General features: G+C 33.2%; 1 protein-coding gene and 1 non-coding gene across 2 annotated transcripts in view; one reads left to right on the top strand and one right to left on the bottom strand.

Moving 5' to 3' along the window:
- The window catches only part of LOC149419923 (uncharacterized), a 56,258-nt gene that overhangs the window by 4,589 nt on the left and 35,798 nt on the right, over positions 1 to 15,871 (bottom strand). The window contains exons 4-6 of the mRNA XM_089637376.1: positions 11,571 to 11,684; positions 3,219 to 3,490; positions 767 to 929 (exon numbers count right to left, since the gene is read on the bottom strand). Of these exons, the coding sequence (XP_089493502.1) occupies positions 767 to 929; positions 3,219 to 3,490; positions 11,571 to 11,684 (549 nt within the window). The remainder of the gene's footprint in view (positions 1 to 766; positions 930 to 3,218; positions 3,491 to 11,570; positions 11,685 to 15,871) is intronic.
- On the top strand, positions 1,911 to 1,984 carry TRNAI-AAU (transfer RNA isoleucine (anticodon AAU)). Its single transcript has one exon. It is a non-coding gene; the product is annotated as a tRNA-Ile (tRNA).

Here is a 15,871-nt window from a genome sequence, read left to right on the forward strand (position 1 = left end):
CCGATAGCTCGCTCTCAAGACAAATCGGCCATTATTTAATTAAAACTGACGGTTTGTGCGATTGGCACTTGGCTTATTTGTCATTATTATGGTCATGGACATTTATTTCTGCATTGTGTTATTTGTAAATGTGTTGTAACATGTCCATAATTTTCGATTTTCAATTTTCAAATTTTAATCAAATATTTTTTAGTGAAATAAAAAAAATATTGATTTATGGAAAAACATGTATTGTACTTAAAATTTAAGAATTAATTAATTAAAGTACATAAAATGTGTATTTTCTATTATATGATCACTACAGTCAAATGAAATGTTTTATTTTTATTTATTTAATATAGATATAAGTGGGTACAGTGGTGTTATATAAATTACATATCGGTACAAAATATATTTATAATAGCAATCTCACCAAAGAAGAAACTGGTTCTTGTGCTTGGAGAGTGGGTTACACTAATTATAAGGAAAATAGAATAACATTATGCAATAGGTATATATAAAAGGAACAATTGAAACTTCTGGATCATCTGTGTGTGTAGGTGTACATATATAGGATTCTGTTACATACTAAATATTGAGCAATTAACAGAGTAATTAGAAACATCTAATTAAAGTACAGATGAATATAGACTGATAATAAATATAAAGAAAGGTAAAAACAATAACAGCCAATATCTCAGAACATTTCGACATAACATTGTTTTTCTGCATAAGGGCTCAATAATTGATAAAGAAGTCTGACGAAGGTAGGATACCTTTATCTTACCTCAGCAGCGCCGGGCCTCTTGATGGAGGTGAAGGTGCTGCGGGTGACCTTGCTGCGTGTGCGTGTGGAGCCCCCCACCGAGGCTGTCCTGAGCAGCCCATCGGGGCCGATGGCCCCCTCGGGGACGTAGGCTGAACTTATGTCTTCCGATGATCTAATATGACTGGAATTAAATAAAAGGTATTTAATTTTTGGTTTTCGAATAGCTGTTACACCTTTTCGTAGGTTACTATTAATCTTTCCAACTTTAGCAACGCTTTTGTATTATTTTTAAAAATGCTGCTTAAATTTATTAATTGATTTTTTCCTGATGATGGTAGAGTGCTTACTCAATAAATTGTACATACAATATAATGACAAAATGATTGTGAACTTATTAAAAATGCTAAATTCTTTTCTGACTCCATCTGTCTGTAACACCCGTTCAACGAACTATAGAACTTTGCATTGAATTTAAGTTTCATCATTTTCAAAATTGAAATCTTATCCAATTAAATACTTACATATTTAAGGATCAATATATTATATTGGTCAAAATAGCATCGCAAATAACCCATTGTATATGTAAAAGATAAAAATGATTACTGTAGGTTATCCTTAGAGGTACCAATGTAGGCCCCCGAAAAAATATTTTTTACGACTTATTACACAACATCGATTTTCTCTACTTACTAAAAATATAAAATGCATGTATTATATATATAATATAAGCCTTCCGAAAGAAATTCTCTAAATGATAGTGAAAACCCTATCAAAATCCATTGTATAGTTTAGAAGAACTAAGACAGATGACATAATGATGAATAACTGAGAGATGCGGATAGCGACTTTATTTTATTCTATTTAGAGATGAAATTAAATAATTTGAGAAAACAGGAGATATAAATTAAGTTACTTGAGTACAATTTTTTGAAGAAATTTGAAAGCATTCAGTGCAGAAAATTAAATGTTTGCGCACACCACCAGATAAATAAAGTTTTATTATGTCAATAAAACAGGTACGTCTATATAAATTTTTACTCATCCATCAAATAATGCAGTAGTGTAGTAAAATTAATTTAAATTTCTTATCTATTATCTCAAAGTTATCTTAGTACAATAAGAAATATTGTATGGCAGCAGTAAATTGTCAGGTAAAGTATCTGGCCCATTAGCTCAGTTGGTTAGAGCGTCGTGCTAATAACGCGAAGGTCGCGGGTTCGATCCCCTCATGGGCCAACTTTTGTTTTTTTTTTATTTATTTTCAACTTTAATTAATCAATAATGTATCGATATCTCACATTACGAAATCTCTTTTAAATGAATAGAAGAAAAAAACAATTGGCTTTAGAGGATAATTTTTTTTAACTCTTCAGGCCTGAGAAGGACATTACTAGCCACAAACATTATTTTCCATTATAGCCTCTGAAGTATTGAAAGTATTTTTATATTTTTTTCTATATTGCGTAGATATTGATTTGTTCATAATTGGAAAGATAATTAATTATTTTTCACAGTTTGAATCAAATATTTATACATTATTACAGGGATAAAATTTTAAAAAGATGGTCAAAGTGCATGATTACGATTTTCGGCATATTATCATTGACAAAAAAATTTAAAAATAAGTTGAAAAATTATTCATATATTTTTTTTGTATGTATCGGTATAAAAAGTGAAGTGATAGTTTTATTACTTATTACCTACACATAAGGAATATGTTTTATAAATATCGAATTATTTCAAAATTATGGACGTTCCGAGTCAAAATGTCCTGGTAAGTTTATTTGTTAACATTTTCATGTTCAATGATCAATGATTTTTTCAATTGCGAATATTTCAAAGACAATTTAATCTTGTTTCTAAAATAGTATTTCTTTTAACATCAACTTCAAAAATAAGTAATATGTAGCACATTTTAGATACCTCGGAAGCATTCCGAAATTCCAAGAAAATTCACCATGTTTTGGGGACTTGCTGGTAAAAATATTTAAAAACCTGAAGGGTTAAATTTTTTAAAAATTGTATAACTACCCAGGACAGGATCGAGTTTAAATTGTACCAGTCTGAAGATTCCCGTAGATGGATGAAACCAATCTAGTATTTTAATCATAATGATATTTTTAAACTTCACTAGTACAATCAAAATCGTATTATGCCACTTTCATATTTTTCAGAAAACGAATTCTAATGTTTGTTGTATGATAAAATGTCTTCATTTAAAAAAATATTTATTTTTTGTTGGCAGAGGCAATATGTATATTTATACATCTAATCACTATTAATTAGATACTCGGTTAAATACAATTGAGCCCGTTTTTCAAAATAACATGCCAATTGGTTTCAGCAAAAAGTCCCTTCATTAGGGCAGACATAAAGTTTGGGCGTGAAAAAATGGGGTTTGTTCTTATAAATAACGCCAACAATGTTCCATCACAAAGTTATTAATTTCCAAAATATTAAATACAATTACCTAAATTTATCCCTCCCGCCGCTAACCGCCCTATTATGGCTTAACAGATCCACTTCTGGGAAGATCATATCCACCCGCGGGGAGCTATGCGGGCGAGGATTCCTTCCACGCCCCCCAACAGTACTGCGTCTCACGAGGCGAGGGTCTGTCAGCACCAGGTCCTCAGCCTCATCCAGCTCCTGCTGGCTCCGACTGTCTATGTGGTCATCAGAGACAGACAGGTCGGAGAGGCTGTAACTCCGACGGAGCTGCTGGACCAACCCTCCGCCACCCTGGAAGATTAAGAGTGATTAATGACATTGGCAAGTAGATGAAAAAGTGTAAATAGCATCGCCATACTATGTTTTAAGATCACGAGTCTGTTTGAAAAAATATGACGGAAATAAAAACATATGATCTACAGGTGCCTGTTTCCTCGGTCGGTTAGCTATCTTCAGGGCAAACTCACCTTGCAGACTTGCAGCCAAGAAATACTCAGTGTAAATTCACTTTTATCAGTTGTGTGCATGGTTTCTACTACATTTCCCCCCGGATCAGTTGGGTAATCTTGTATTTGTCACTTTTCACGGTGATGTGGAGTTTTCTCATTTTTATCTACTTAGTACAATTTCGCATTGTTTGGCTATTCAAAGAAGAACTTCTAGAAGATTTTGAGGATGGACTATGAGGATATGTCAATGCAAAGTTTAGTGTTAAGGTTTCAAAAACAATAGAGAAAACACGACAACGGACTATTCTAAATCATAAATTTACAGCATTACGAAATAATAGTCCTTGGCGGATCGTGAACTACCTGATCATTGCAACCCGATTACGAACCACTCGATCGAGTAACAACCCGATCGAGTAACTTTTTCAAAAAATGTGCGATCATCCGCGCCCGTGTCCCGTGATGGGTGCCAAGTGTGTCAATTTTGTAGACCGGGCATTCCGAATCTCATACAAATAGAGATGCTATATAAAATAGGCTATCATTTACCTACTTGGAGGAAATATTTTAAGCACGCATCGATTTCTGTTCTCTATTCTATGGCACTTTTTCCATGTGTACCCTATCACTTTGGCAGTGGGTTGTGAGCGACCCGGATCGTGGAAAATGACCTAACTACCCAGCTCTATTACAAAAGAGTTTCATCATCTGAAAGCGCACGCTATTTCATATGGCTTACCAGAGAATGAGAAATGTTTATTTAAAATGTTAAGAAAAAAGAATTTTCCCACTTAAATTGTTTTTCTATGGGATCTTAATACATAGTAAGGTGACTATATTATTATCGCTTGTACATAGAATTTAAATTGTCTTGATTTATTTTTTCTTTTCGATTTTATGAATAAGGATATTCTACTGGAGACAGTACTTTAATTTACATAAGTAGAGTTGAATAAGTTATTTCGCTAAATGAAATCATCTAAATATTAATATTGGTTATTTGCGGAATATTTTTCCCAAATATAAATATATTTTTACATCATTCTAAAATACTACCTAGTTTTTTTTCATAAAATGTTTATAATTTTTTAAGTATTAAATATGTGAATTAGCTTTAGTAAGCAACTGATTAAAATTAAATTAAATATAGCCAGGTGAAACATCTTTAATTTAGGTGATTAAAGAATAAAATAAAAACATTAAAGTGCAAAACGTGAGGACACAAATAAACATATTAATATCATGCAAACTTACCTTGTTATTTGAAAACTGCAGAATTCATGAACATTTTGTTTAAAATGTGATGGCGATATTATCCAGTGAATGGTGTGAGATTATTTGTTATGTGTAAAAATTATTAATAAATAAAAGTGAAATATTATGTTGAAAAATAAGTGACAAGATTTTGGAATCATTGAAGAACACAATTTTAAATGTAGAGCTGAAAATCTGTTTGTAGATGTAGCAAAAACCTTTGAGTTCTGGTATCATGAAATTTGCACAGCTTTTTCTGCCTGCAATTTATAGGTCAATCTTAATATTTTCAGCTAGTAATTTCACTTTCACCACGACATGAAGTACTGACATATCTTTTCTTTTTAACCGTAAAAAAAAGACAAGATGCCATTTTTTTTGCTCCATATTTTTCGGAAGCCCAATTTGTAAAGCTGGTGTTTTATAAAACAAAGATGTAAAATCCAGAAAATGATTCATAATCCGTGGCAAATTTATTACATCAGAAAACCAAATTTCACATTAAAAAAAAAACAAATTGAAAGACATTATTCATAATTTTACATTTATTTACGAGGTTTTTTATAAAAATCACACTTCATACAAAATCAAAAAGTACAAAACAGACAAATAATAAAAAAAAAACACTACAAATAAGTAGGTACAGGTCGGTAAAATAATGTAGAAAATATTAAGGGCGCTGTGATTGTCTAAAATATTTTAAATGGCATCACCAAGATGATTCATAGGAAAAAAAGCACAATGGTTCAAGTGCATATTTTTTACTTTTCCAAACGGTGTTCAGAAATTAGTTGTACATTCTAAAATAAGATGATTCTATTTCATAAGACAATTTTATGTAATAACTTTATACTTTGCAACACTTTGCAAGGAAGATAATTACAGAAAAATGTGATTATTTTATATTTTTGAAATTTATGTATCAAAATAGCCATTTACTAGATGTCAAATCAAACTCACAGACCAAAAATATAAATAAAATAATAAGTAAAACAATAGAGTTATTCCTCTGGGTGACGGTGTTTGTTTACAACGAACCTTCAAAATTGAATGTGAGGAAATTTGAACTTTGTCTTTGAAATTTAAGAATAAATTTCAATGACAAAGCAGCCTGGTGTTGCCATAGAAATGAAAAATTTTAGCACCATGTGAGTAAATTTTTCTATTATTTTGCCGCACTGTATGTTAAGATTAATATTTTTACAAATTCATATTTTGTTTATTTTAGATCATTTTTCAAATATTTTAAGCATAAACTCTTCAGTTATTCAACTTTGATCAACAAAGCATTTTTATAACATTTTTGAATAGTTCATTTTCATTGCACCGGTAATAAATGTTAAGTGACCTGAATTTCAAAACAATTGAATCTTCATTGCGTCTTTTTAAGCAAAGGAAGGAGAGACTGGGAAGGAAAAAGGTTTTGACGGGTGGGTAGTAATCTAGAAGTCAATGTGACGGAGAGACAGAGTGAAGGACGTATGAATCCTTCCCTCCGACTGCGATGCAAGGCGATGGGTCAAGAAATAGTCCGGCTGGAGATAAAAAATTCTTCCTCAACCAGTCTCTTCCGATCCGACCCGCCACGCAGTAGGTGGGCAAACGCACCCGCCGCCAAGACCTACACAAACCTCACCCCATGAACCCGGGACATCCCTGCTAAATCACAAAAGGAAGTGAACCACTGGAAGGGGTCTTGGTCATCCAATAAATGGTTCCTGCGGCAGTGGTACCCATATTCGCCTCCCATTTCTGTTATAAATTCAAAAGACTAGAATAACTAACTGATCAATCACCAAATCTCCGCAAGTATAGATAGCGGATGGATAGGCGCACAACTATGATCTGGCAGGCACTTATTTCATCAATATTCATACTTTGTCTCGTACATCATACTCTTCTGTCATTCCGACAATTGAGATGATTCACTCAACTTCTTCCTAGGACATTCCAATCTTCTTCTACATCCACTTGCACAACATATCATTGGAACAGTGCATAAATGTGTTAAGTGCAATTTTATATGAATACAATTACCGCACGTGTAACTTATCTTTTAAGATGATTTGAATAATAAATAAATGAAATTAAAATTACACAATCCATCAACGATGCACTTTCATTGATATGTATTAATATCATTTACGTAGCTTTTAATCTTTTTACTAAACTTGAAGCAAACTTTCAAACAGATTTTCATTTTAAATTTTTGTGAACTATCAACACGTCGCCCACATCATAAACAAGCACATCTCATATTTGGAAATATTTTAGTAGAGCCAAAAAACGATTTTTTTTTGGTTAGATTCTTATACATTATTACATGTTTCGCTAATGGGGAAAAAAAATGCCTACCCGCTAAAGCAAAAAAATAAGTTTTATGGGTATCCTAAAATATTTCCAAACATGAGATACTTATGCCTGTTTGTGTTGTGGGTGACATACATATTTTTGTGATACAATAAATAGAAAATCAATTTCTGATATTATATGAGTTGGAGCAAGTAAGTAAATTTAAGTCGTATAAATAGTAATATTTAAACAACAAGTCCACTTGGGTGAAATGTTGGCAAACGATTTTATTTTCTATTATAACTTTAGAAAATAAAAACTTAGAAAATTATTTATTTCGGGTGCTTTGTTGTTGGACTAGGAATGTTTAGCACGCCAAATAAATAATTTTCTATTTTTTAATTTTTAAGATATTATTGAAAAAAAAATTGTTTGAACATTTCACCCAAGTGGACTTATCATATTATATAGCATCTATACAACTCATGTTATGTGTTCTATCTTTTATGTGTTGAACAATAAGTGTCACTTAACAATTTATGGGCACAACAATGTTACGCTAAATATTTATCATACACTAAAATAATATTCTAAGTAATAGAGCTATTAAAGTGTGCTTTTAGGACTTTGTCAAAGTAAGCAAGCAAAGATGAAGTATGCACTTTAAAACATCGATTGATTTATATCATATTACAGCATTATTAAGGCAGGATGTAGTGCAAACTTTAGTGCAATTTCATTCAGTCTTTTATTTTACAGCCAGTGCCTGTATTTCATTTCAGATCTCTATTTTGGATATTTCATAACCTAAAAAATCAACTAATTTTGGTAAATAATTTAAGGCTAATAATGTTACAGGTCGGGGCTTTAGGAATAGATTGTCGGTAAAGATAAAAATATTTATAAAAAAATTCTTTCAAACATCTCTTATAATTGAGCACATTCAATTTGATACAAATTAATTATGATAGTTTGATCACATACTAATCTACAACTATGATAATGTTATAAAAAGTCATTGAAAGAAAATAAAATGATGACTTAACTCATCGAGAAATGCATTTGGAATGAGAATTTTACAAAAATAATAAACCGAGGAGGTTTGTGCCAGAGGTTTGGATATCCAAAATATTGTTTCAGAATAAAAAAAAATAATACATTTTTAACAAAATACAACTAAAAAAACTAAAGTCTAAATCTCCTTCAATGTGTGCAAAAGACATTACATAATATAATATATTATTGTCATGGTATTGAAACATGGATAGTTATATATTGTTTTCAGGAAGATAGTTCTAGCTCCCCTCTCGCCGCACCTTTCTAAAAAAGGTCTGCGGTTTTAAATTTTAAATTTAGGATAGCAAAAATAGCTGCCTACCCCCTTGTATAAATAACACCTTATGTTACTAGCACCGTGCTCTACGAATGGTTATGAATAGATAGGTTTCAAACCCACAGCAATAACACAAACATTCAAAACTACACACAGGCTAGGTCAATGTAGGGTGAAACAATGAATATTGGCAGGGGAACAACACCCGGTATGATATGTATTTCTACTAACTAAGCCAGATCAAGTAAACTCAAGTCACATCACGAGGCAAGCGTTGCTTCTGTGTCTATTCTACTGTAATTTCTGAGTTGACAATAGACTTTGCTTTGTCGGCAGTTTGTTTTCTAGTTTTTCTGCTGGTGCTTCTGGGTCTTTTGGTAACTCCAGTAGTCGCCTTCTTCTTGGTAACCTTAGTCCTGCTGACCCTCATCGGAGTTTCTTCCATTTCGACATCTTCCTCTTCTCTTCGGTAAGCTATGGTAGCCATTGTATCTTTTTCGATCTTGGGAATCAGAGGAATATATTCTTCTTCCGAGGATATATCTATGGGAGCATCCGTCTGATCTCTTCCATAGATGCGCTGGTTAACAAAGGAAACTTCTGGAGTTTGTTCTCTCCTGCCGGCTACAGAAGCCAGAGGCTGTCGAGGAGACGGCAGAGGGAACGCCGGCCTTCCTTGAATAGCAAAGTTCTGGCGGTGTCCCAAATTGGTGTTAGCATTGTGAAGGCCACCGGGAATGGGTAACATGTGAGAATGCGGGAGAAAAATTAAAAAAGCATGTTAATAAACATAAAGAAAATAATAATTTTAAAAAGGATGGAAGAAAAAAACCTACACTGAAATTGTGGCTAGCAAACGGCGATTGAAAAATAATTAATTTGGATTATTAACTTGAATAATGGTCATGTATTATGAAATCTTCATATTGTTGAAGTTTGAATTTGAAGTATGATAAAATAAAATTAATTAATGTAAGCATTCAGTATTAATTTCGTAGCATGTGCACGACAGGGGATTAAATTTGTTGATGGTTCCATACAAAAAATTTAATATGAAATAACATTGCAGAGAGTTTCTGGATTATGTATCTACATATTGCATTTGTCTGAAATTATTACATAAACTATACAAACAAGATAATAAAATAATGCAATTTAATTATAATATAAACAGAGCAACGAACACTTGGTTCTCATTGTTAGTTTGAAGTGATTTTTTTCTTTAAAACTATGACTCACAAAGCACAATCAAAGTCCGTTAACATATTTTAAGAGGGCAATGCTTTAGAAACGAAATGCACGAGGCATGAAGTGCATTATTTCAGTCTAGTGCAATCTCTTAGGTTGCGGAATAATGCTATGTCTGTCGGTTCTAGCAATCGTTGTATCATTGCAATCATAATGCAGCCATTGGTAGCCAAAAACTCACATTTATCACTGAGTATTCCATGTAAATCTGTCAATTGAATGCAGGTTGTAGTGGTAATTTTTTTAAGTTTTCTTTTTTAAAGAAAGAAACATTCCCGGGTTACGAATAACCTGACAATATTTGAAAATCTTCTTCTACACCACCACAGTAAGCGGAAAATGTTGGTTGTGAAGTGATGGAGGACTTAGCCAGCCGAGGAATTGAATGCACGATGCCTGGGTGGGACCCAAAAGCGATGCCAACTCAGCCGGTCAAAGTTCTTTCTGTTCATGTTACTTACATTCAGTAAGTAAGGAGAACAGAAAGACGTATGTTAAGCATAACGCAACCTTACTATGACAGGGTTCTAACCACCGTTGGATCCAGGTCATTTCAACCTCAAATTGTTGAATTATAAGCACTTTTTTTTAAATTTGTGTGAATAGATTCTTATGTACATACTAACATTCAATATTTCATTAGTTTTATCATGGTAGCCCTCAGACAATACAAAAATGCAATAATGACTGTTTACAACATTTAGGTAAAGAAATGTATTATCTACAACAAAAATAAAATTGAATAAACAAAACTCTAAACGATGAAAGGCGGGAACAATAATGCGCAAAATAGTTTGCTGCACGGCATGTTAATTTAAAAACTCTAGGATATGTCACATAGATACAGAAGTGGCGAAATTTCATTTGACATAGAACTGTACAATAAAATTTACTGCATACAAACTCAGGTGCAATACTAATTGTAACAACCACCAACAAAATGCACAAGCTGTGGAAATCAAGAAAGTAAAAAAGAATGACTAAAGCACATCGATATAGAATACCTAGACAGATTTTCAAGCACTAAAATAACTTGCAGCCCACAGGGAAATATCGTCGATCATAAATCAAATTGTTCAGGAGAGAAAAAACAACTCTTTTTATCGAAGACAGCAAACAGTTTGTGGCTTGACATTATACAAATGAAAAAAGTTCTTTGTTTAAAACCACTTTATTTGAGTTATACGGGTTGACTGGTTTCGGTTGATCTCAACCTTCATCAGGACAGTAAACATATAATTTAGTCTACTGTCCCGATGAAGGTTGAGATCAACCGAAATCGGTCGACCTATATAACTCAGATAGAGCGGTTTTAAACAAAGAATTTTTTCTTTCCTTTATATTATAAATAAATTTCAACACTGCAGTCCATCTGTTCTTATTATTACAGAGTGATAATACTATAATACTATCACTCTGTATATTTAACTTTAAGCCTATTATATGCATAGCTTAACCACTGCCAAGCCTTGATTAGCAAAATCATAACTTTACCAAAATATAGGCCATTATACATAGAAAGGCAAGTAAATGCATGACTTACTTAAAGCTTTAGAAAAGAGCATGTAACACCAAAATATTGATTTTGGTAAAAATTTCACATTCGCACTATAGCATGCCGAACAAGTCGCACTATAGCATGCCAAGGTAAATTGGTAGCAGGGTTTAATTCTGTTATTATACATTATTTCGGTTATTTTTGGCGCTGTAAGGTCTACGATCTCGATCTAAGTATTCTATATCACTGGTGACAAGTTATTATGTGTACATAATAGTAATTTTTAAAAAAACTTACCTTTATGGCGGTTTGCATAATGACATTAGTCGCATAGTTGACTCCTTTAGTGCCAAGATTTAGGACTGTGTGGTAGCCCTGGTCTTTGGCCTTAGATATGTATTCATCTATTTCCTGAAAAAACACAAAGGGAACAGTAAATTAAAGGTTGCCACAGAAAGAAAAATTTACAATGATTGCAGTTAATGTTAAAATGTGATAGTTGGAACTGCAAAAAATAGTCTGAACAAAGGTATCTGACTGTAGGTGCTTATGTAGTATTTTTAGGAATAAATCTTACATTCTGATATACATTTAAGATGTCAATATTAACACACTTTAATCGGGAAGAGTAGTTCTACCCGTTCGGTCGATTGATGCTTAACGTCGGGAAGGGTAGTTCTACCTTCTGCGCCCGCCTCATTTCAATGGCAGAAAAGAAGAAATTATCTGATGTTTTTATATGAACATTATATACCAATCTCTTTATAAAGGTCCCAACAATATGTACATAATTATCAAATTGCAATGCAAGTCTTTTTTTTGTATTTATCTTGGAGTCTTTTGTGTACATCGATATTTCAACTAAAATGGCCATTATTAATGAACACCTGACACTTGATATGTATTGCGTTTGAAGATCAACGAAATAAGTAATTTAGAGAACATATTCTGTTATTCTAATAATTCAATTCCTGGAACCAGGGTTTTTATGACCATGAAACCCAAAACAAATCTTTCTATCTCTGTTCCGCACCCACTCAACTTCTAGGTGCGAGCGAGAGGAGAGTGTCGAGCATTTAAAAACAGCAGGTATCGGCAAACACAGTTAGGCGGACCATAATAAATATTTACAAGTGCGTGCCAGTTTTTAAAAAGCAAATTGTCCTACGGTTGTGTTCCGAGGAGATAATATTTATATTTGCTTTTTCAAACCTTTCAAAATGGATTCTGAAAATTACGAAAGTGATAACGAAATCGTCGCAGATAATTTATCTGCCTGTTCTAGTAATTATTTGCCTGAATTCCATAGTGAAAGAGAAGAATCTAGTGGAAGTGAAGAAATTCCTTGTAGGAAAAGAATGTCAGTGATTCCATTACAGTTCAGTGATTCTGAAGAAAGTGATATGGAGGAAGAACAAGGAAATATTAGGTGAACAATTTTTAGACGTAAACTGTAACTGATTATATAAAGGTGATTAAAAACTTAAACCTAATAGTGAATGGTGAAAAAAATAAACAATATTATGTGAGCAATACGAGAAGCATTCTACGTTAAGTGATTATTTTAAATTTCATTTGAAAAAATAACCAATATTATTAGCACGTTCCGATGGTTTTGGTCCGCTGTATCGTGCGAGAGGCAATTGCACACGTGGTATTTCAATGAGTAATAATGTGTTACTCTGACGATACTTGAGAAGTGGCAATTGTTTTTGTTTTTATAATGATTTGGGCTTGGTGAAAATATAATAATTTGTAATTTTATAAAATTGAAACCTAGTTTATACTTAAAAATTGAACACTAATACTAATGACTCAACAATGACTTTGTTTTCGATTTATTATGTTGCATTAGAAATAATACTTGGTTTTCAGCTACAAATTAGGTATATAGCTTGGGTATGCTGAGTTAGTATGTAGAAAATTTTATTGAAATATTTCCATTATTTACGAAGATATAGCGATTTAAAACAAATTAAACAAATTCGCGCGGGACCTTTATTTTCGCCCGTTTTCAGCGGTCAGCCGGCGAAAAAATAACCCGATCAAAGTGTGTTAAGTCTAATAAAGTTATATAATAACGGCAACTGTCTTGACTGGTTTGCACTGTTGCAAAATCTTGAGAAACCCCTCAAGACATTGGACGATGGGACATTGTTAAAATAAAATAAGAATATTACTGAAATATTCCACTCAAGCATGACATTTGTTCATTTAGCATTTATATGGTGCACACAATATATATTTCATAAAACCCATCAACAATAGAATATCATAATTATATCAAACACTAATACATTACAAAACAGAAAACTACAGTAATCTTAGTGGAATGGATTAGGACCTATAACAACTTGTGCTTCAGGTATCTTGGCAAAAAAAAAAACAGAATCCGGAAAGCAGGGCAGGGGTACAAGTAGAAATGACCACCGGAGCTATCAGCATCAGAAAATAGATGAACTCCAAATGGAATAGGTAATGGAATACATTATAGGCAAAGCAGGCAAGAGGGGCACGGAAAAGTGGGGAAGTGGCCCCACCGATTGTCCACAACCATATTGGTGGAATATTCTGTTATCTACCCTACATAGTTTGAATGTTACATTATGAATTATGTGCCCACTTCAGAAATTGAAGTATCAATTTTTAAATATCAGTCCCACTGTATTACTCTATTCCACTTTGTTAGGTAACTTCTATTACTTCAAAGGTATGATAATGAAAATTAAGGTCCTTCCACGGGGATAAGCAAGTATCCGATACTCGTGTCGTGTACTCACATCGCAAACGACTTGTCGCGCAGTCTTTACACAACGCTACTGAAATTACAATACCCACGTCGCCACCAATCATTGCTAAATTCTTGATATATCAAAACTAGAATGCTTCCATAAACTCACTCACAACCAAGTACACAGTTGCTATAAGATTCATTTTTTATCCTGTCATTCTTTGTCAACTGTTTTTTTCTAGCTTTGATCTAAAGTTACAAAATGTCTGACAAGTGACATCATTTTTAAGGTCTCAATAACGTGAGCCGGAACAACCTCGCATGGCTGGTCGTGAGACTGACTTCGCAGAAGGGGGTTTGCCTTGTGTACGATCCTCCACGCAGATGTACGGCGGTAGTCGTCAAAATACTTGAATCAATGAGAATTGGATACTGCATATCCCAGAGGAAGAAGGGCTTAATGCAAACTTCATAAAGTAGGTAGCTAATACCCGCTTAATGTAAATAAGCACAGTATGGATAATACTTCCAGTATCGCTTTGATACAAGACAACTTTTGAGTAATGAAATGATAAAATTATTGAAATGCTAGCTCTAGTAAGTGAATCTAAATAGCCAATTCCCTACTATTCCTCTTTGTTAATTGACTTACTACTAATCAGCATACGCAAATCTATAATTTATTTTCATGTTCTCCATGAAACGGTTATACACCAATATATCATGGAGAAGATTACAAATTAAAAGGTTTACACAGGCAGTTTTACTATTTTGTCACATGCGTTATCAGATAGTTACTGAATTGTCTGTAGGTGACATTGAAAATGTCGATGGCTAATGCAGAATCGTTAAGCAGTTGAGTCGCTCTGTTTATTGGCGCGTTCTGATAGGCAGAAGTCCTCGCTTTCGGAGCATATAAGAGTGCATGGGATCTCCCTCGAGTATAATTGTTAGGGACATAAAAGTTAACCTCTTTCAACATAGGCGGATTATGTATTGTACCAGAGATTAACTTAAAAAAGTGTTTACCTAAAAATATTTTTCTGCGGGCTTCTAATGTATTGAAATCGAGCATTCCTGTTAAGAACAAGGATGGATACAGGAATGGATAGTATGTATATTCCCTCATATACAGGTAACGCATAAACCTTTTTTGTACTTTTTCTATTTCTAAGATATGGTTTTGTTCAGAAGGGGCCCAAATAATGGAGTTGTATTCCAAGATACTGCGGACAAGCGCTTCATATGTTCTCCGTATTGCAATTCCATTAGTAAATGATCTCGCATTACGAAGAACAAATCCAAGCATTATGTGGGATTTGAAAGAGAGGTTTGCTTCGAAGATCACCCCAAGGTCACGAATCTCACAATAATCATTAGCACACTATGATAATCCATCTATGGTAGGTATCACCCTTTTGACTTCAACAATTTTTCACTCAAAATTTTTGCGATGAAAAAATGTATTTGGAGAACAAAAGGTTACTCGGTTATGGGCTTTTTCGTTTTGCAAATTTTTCTATGCCACCGCCTTTTATACTAGATATATTACCCGACTTACCCGACAGACTTTAAACAGTGACTCCTGAATATATTTAAATAGTTGGTCTGGTGACATTGTTTTAAATTTAAAACAAACATACAAAAAATTCCATCACACAGCACCACTGGACAACACAGAGTATGTATCATGTGACGCGTTAGTCATGTGATACACACTCTGTATAGTTCCAGCAGTACCGTGCAGACGAGGCGGAGCACGTATCACATGTTCCATTGTGACGTGCAGCAGTGCGATAAGTGGTGACGTATGAAATATTTTATATTTTTAATTGAAAAATAAAGTGTCACAGGACAGTCAAATGAA

This window comes from Hesperophylax consimilis, chromosome 11 (assembly GCF_061612785.1).
Source record: "Hesperophylax consimilis isolate HC1 chromosome 11, BYU_Hcon_1.0, whole genome shotgun sequence".
NCBI lineage: Eukaryota > Metazoa > Arthropoda > Insecta > Trichoptera > Limnephilidae > Hesperophylax > Hesperophylax consimilis.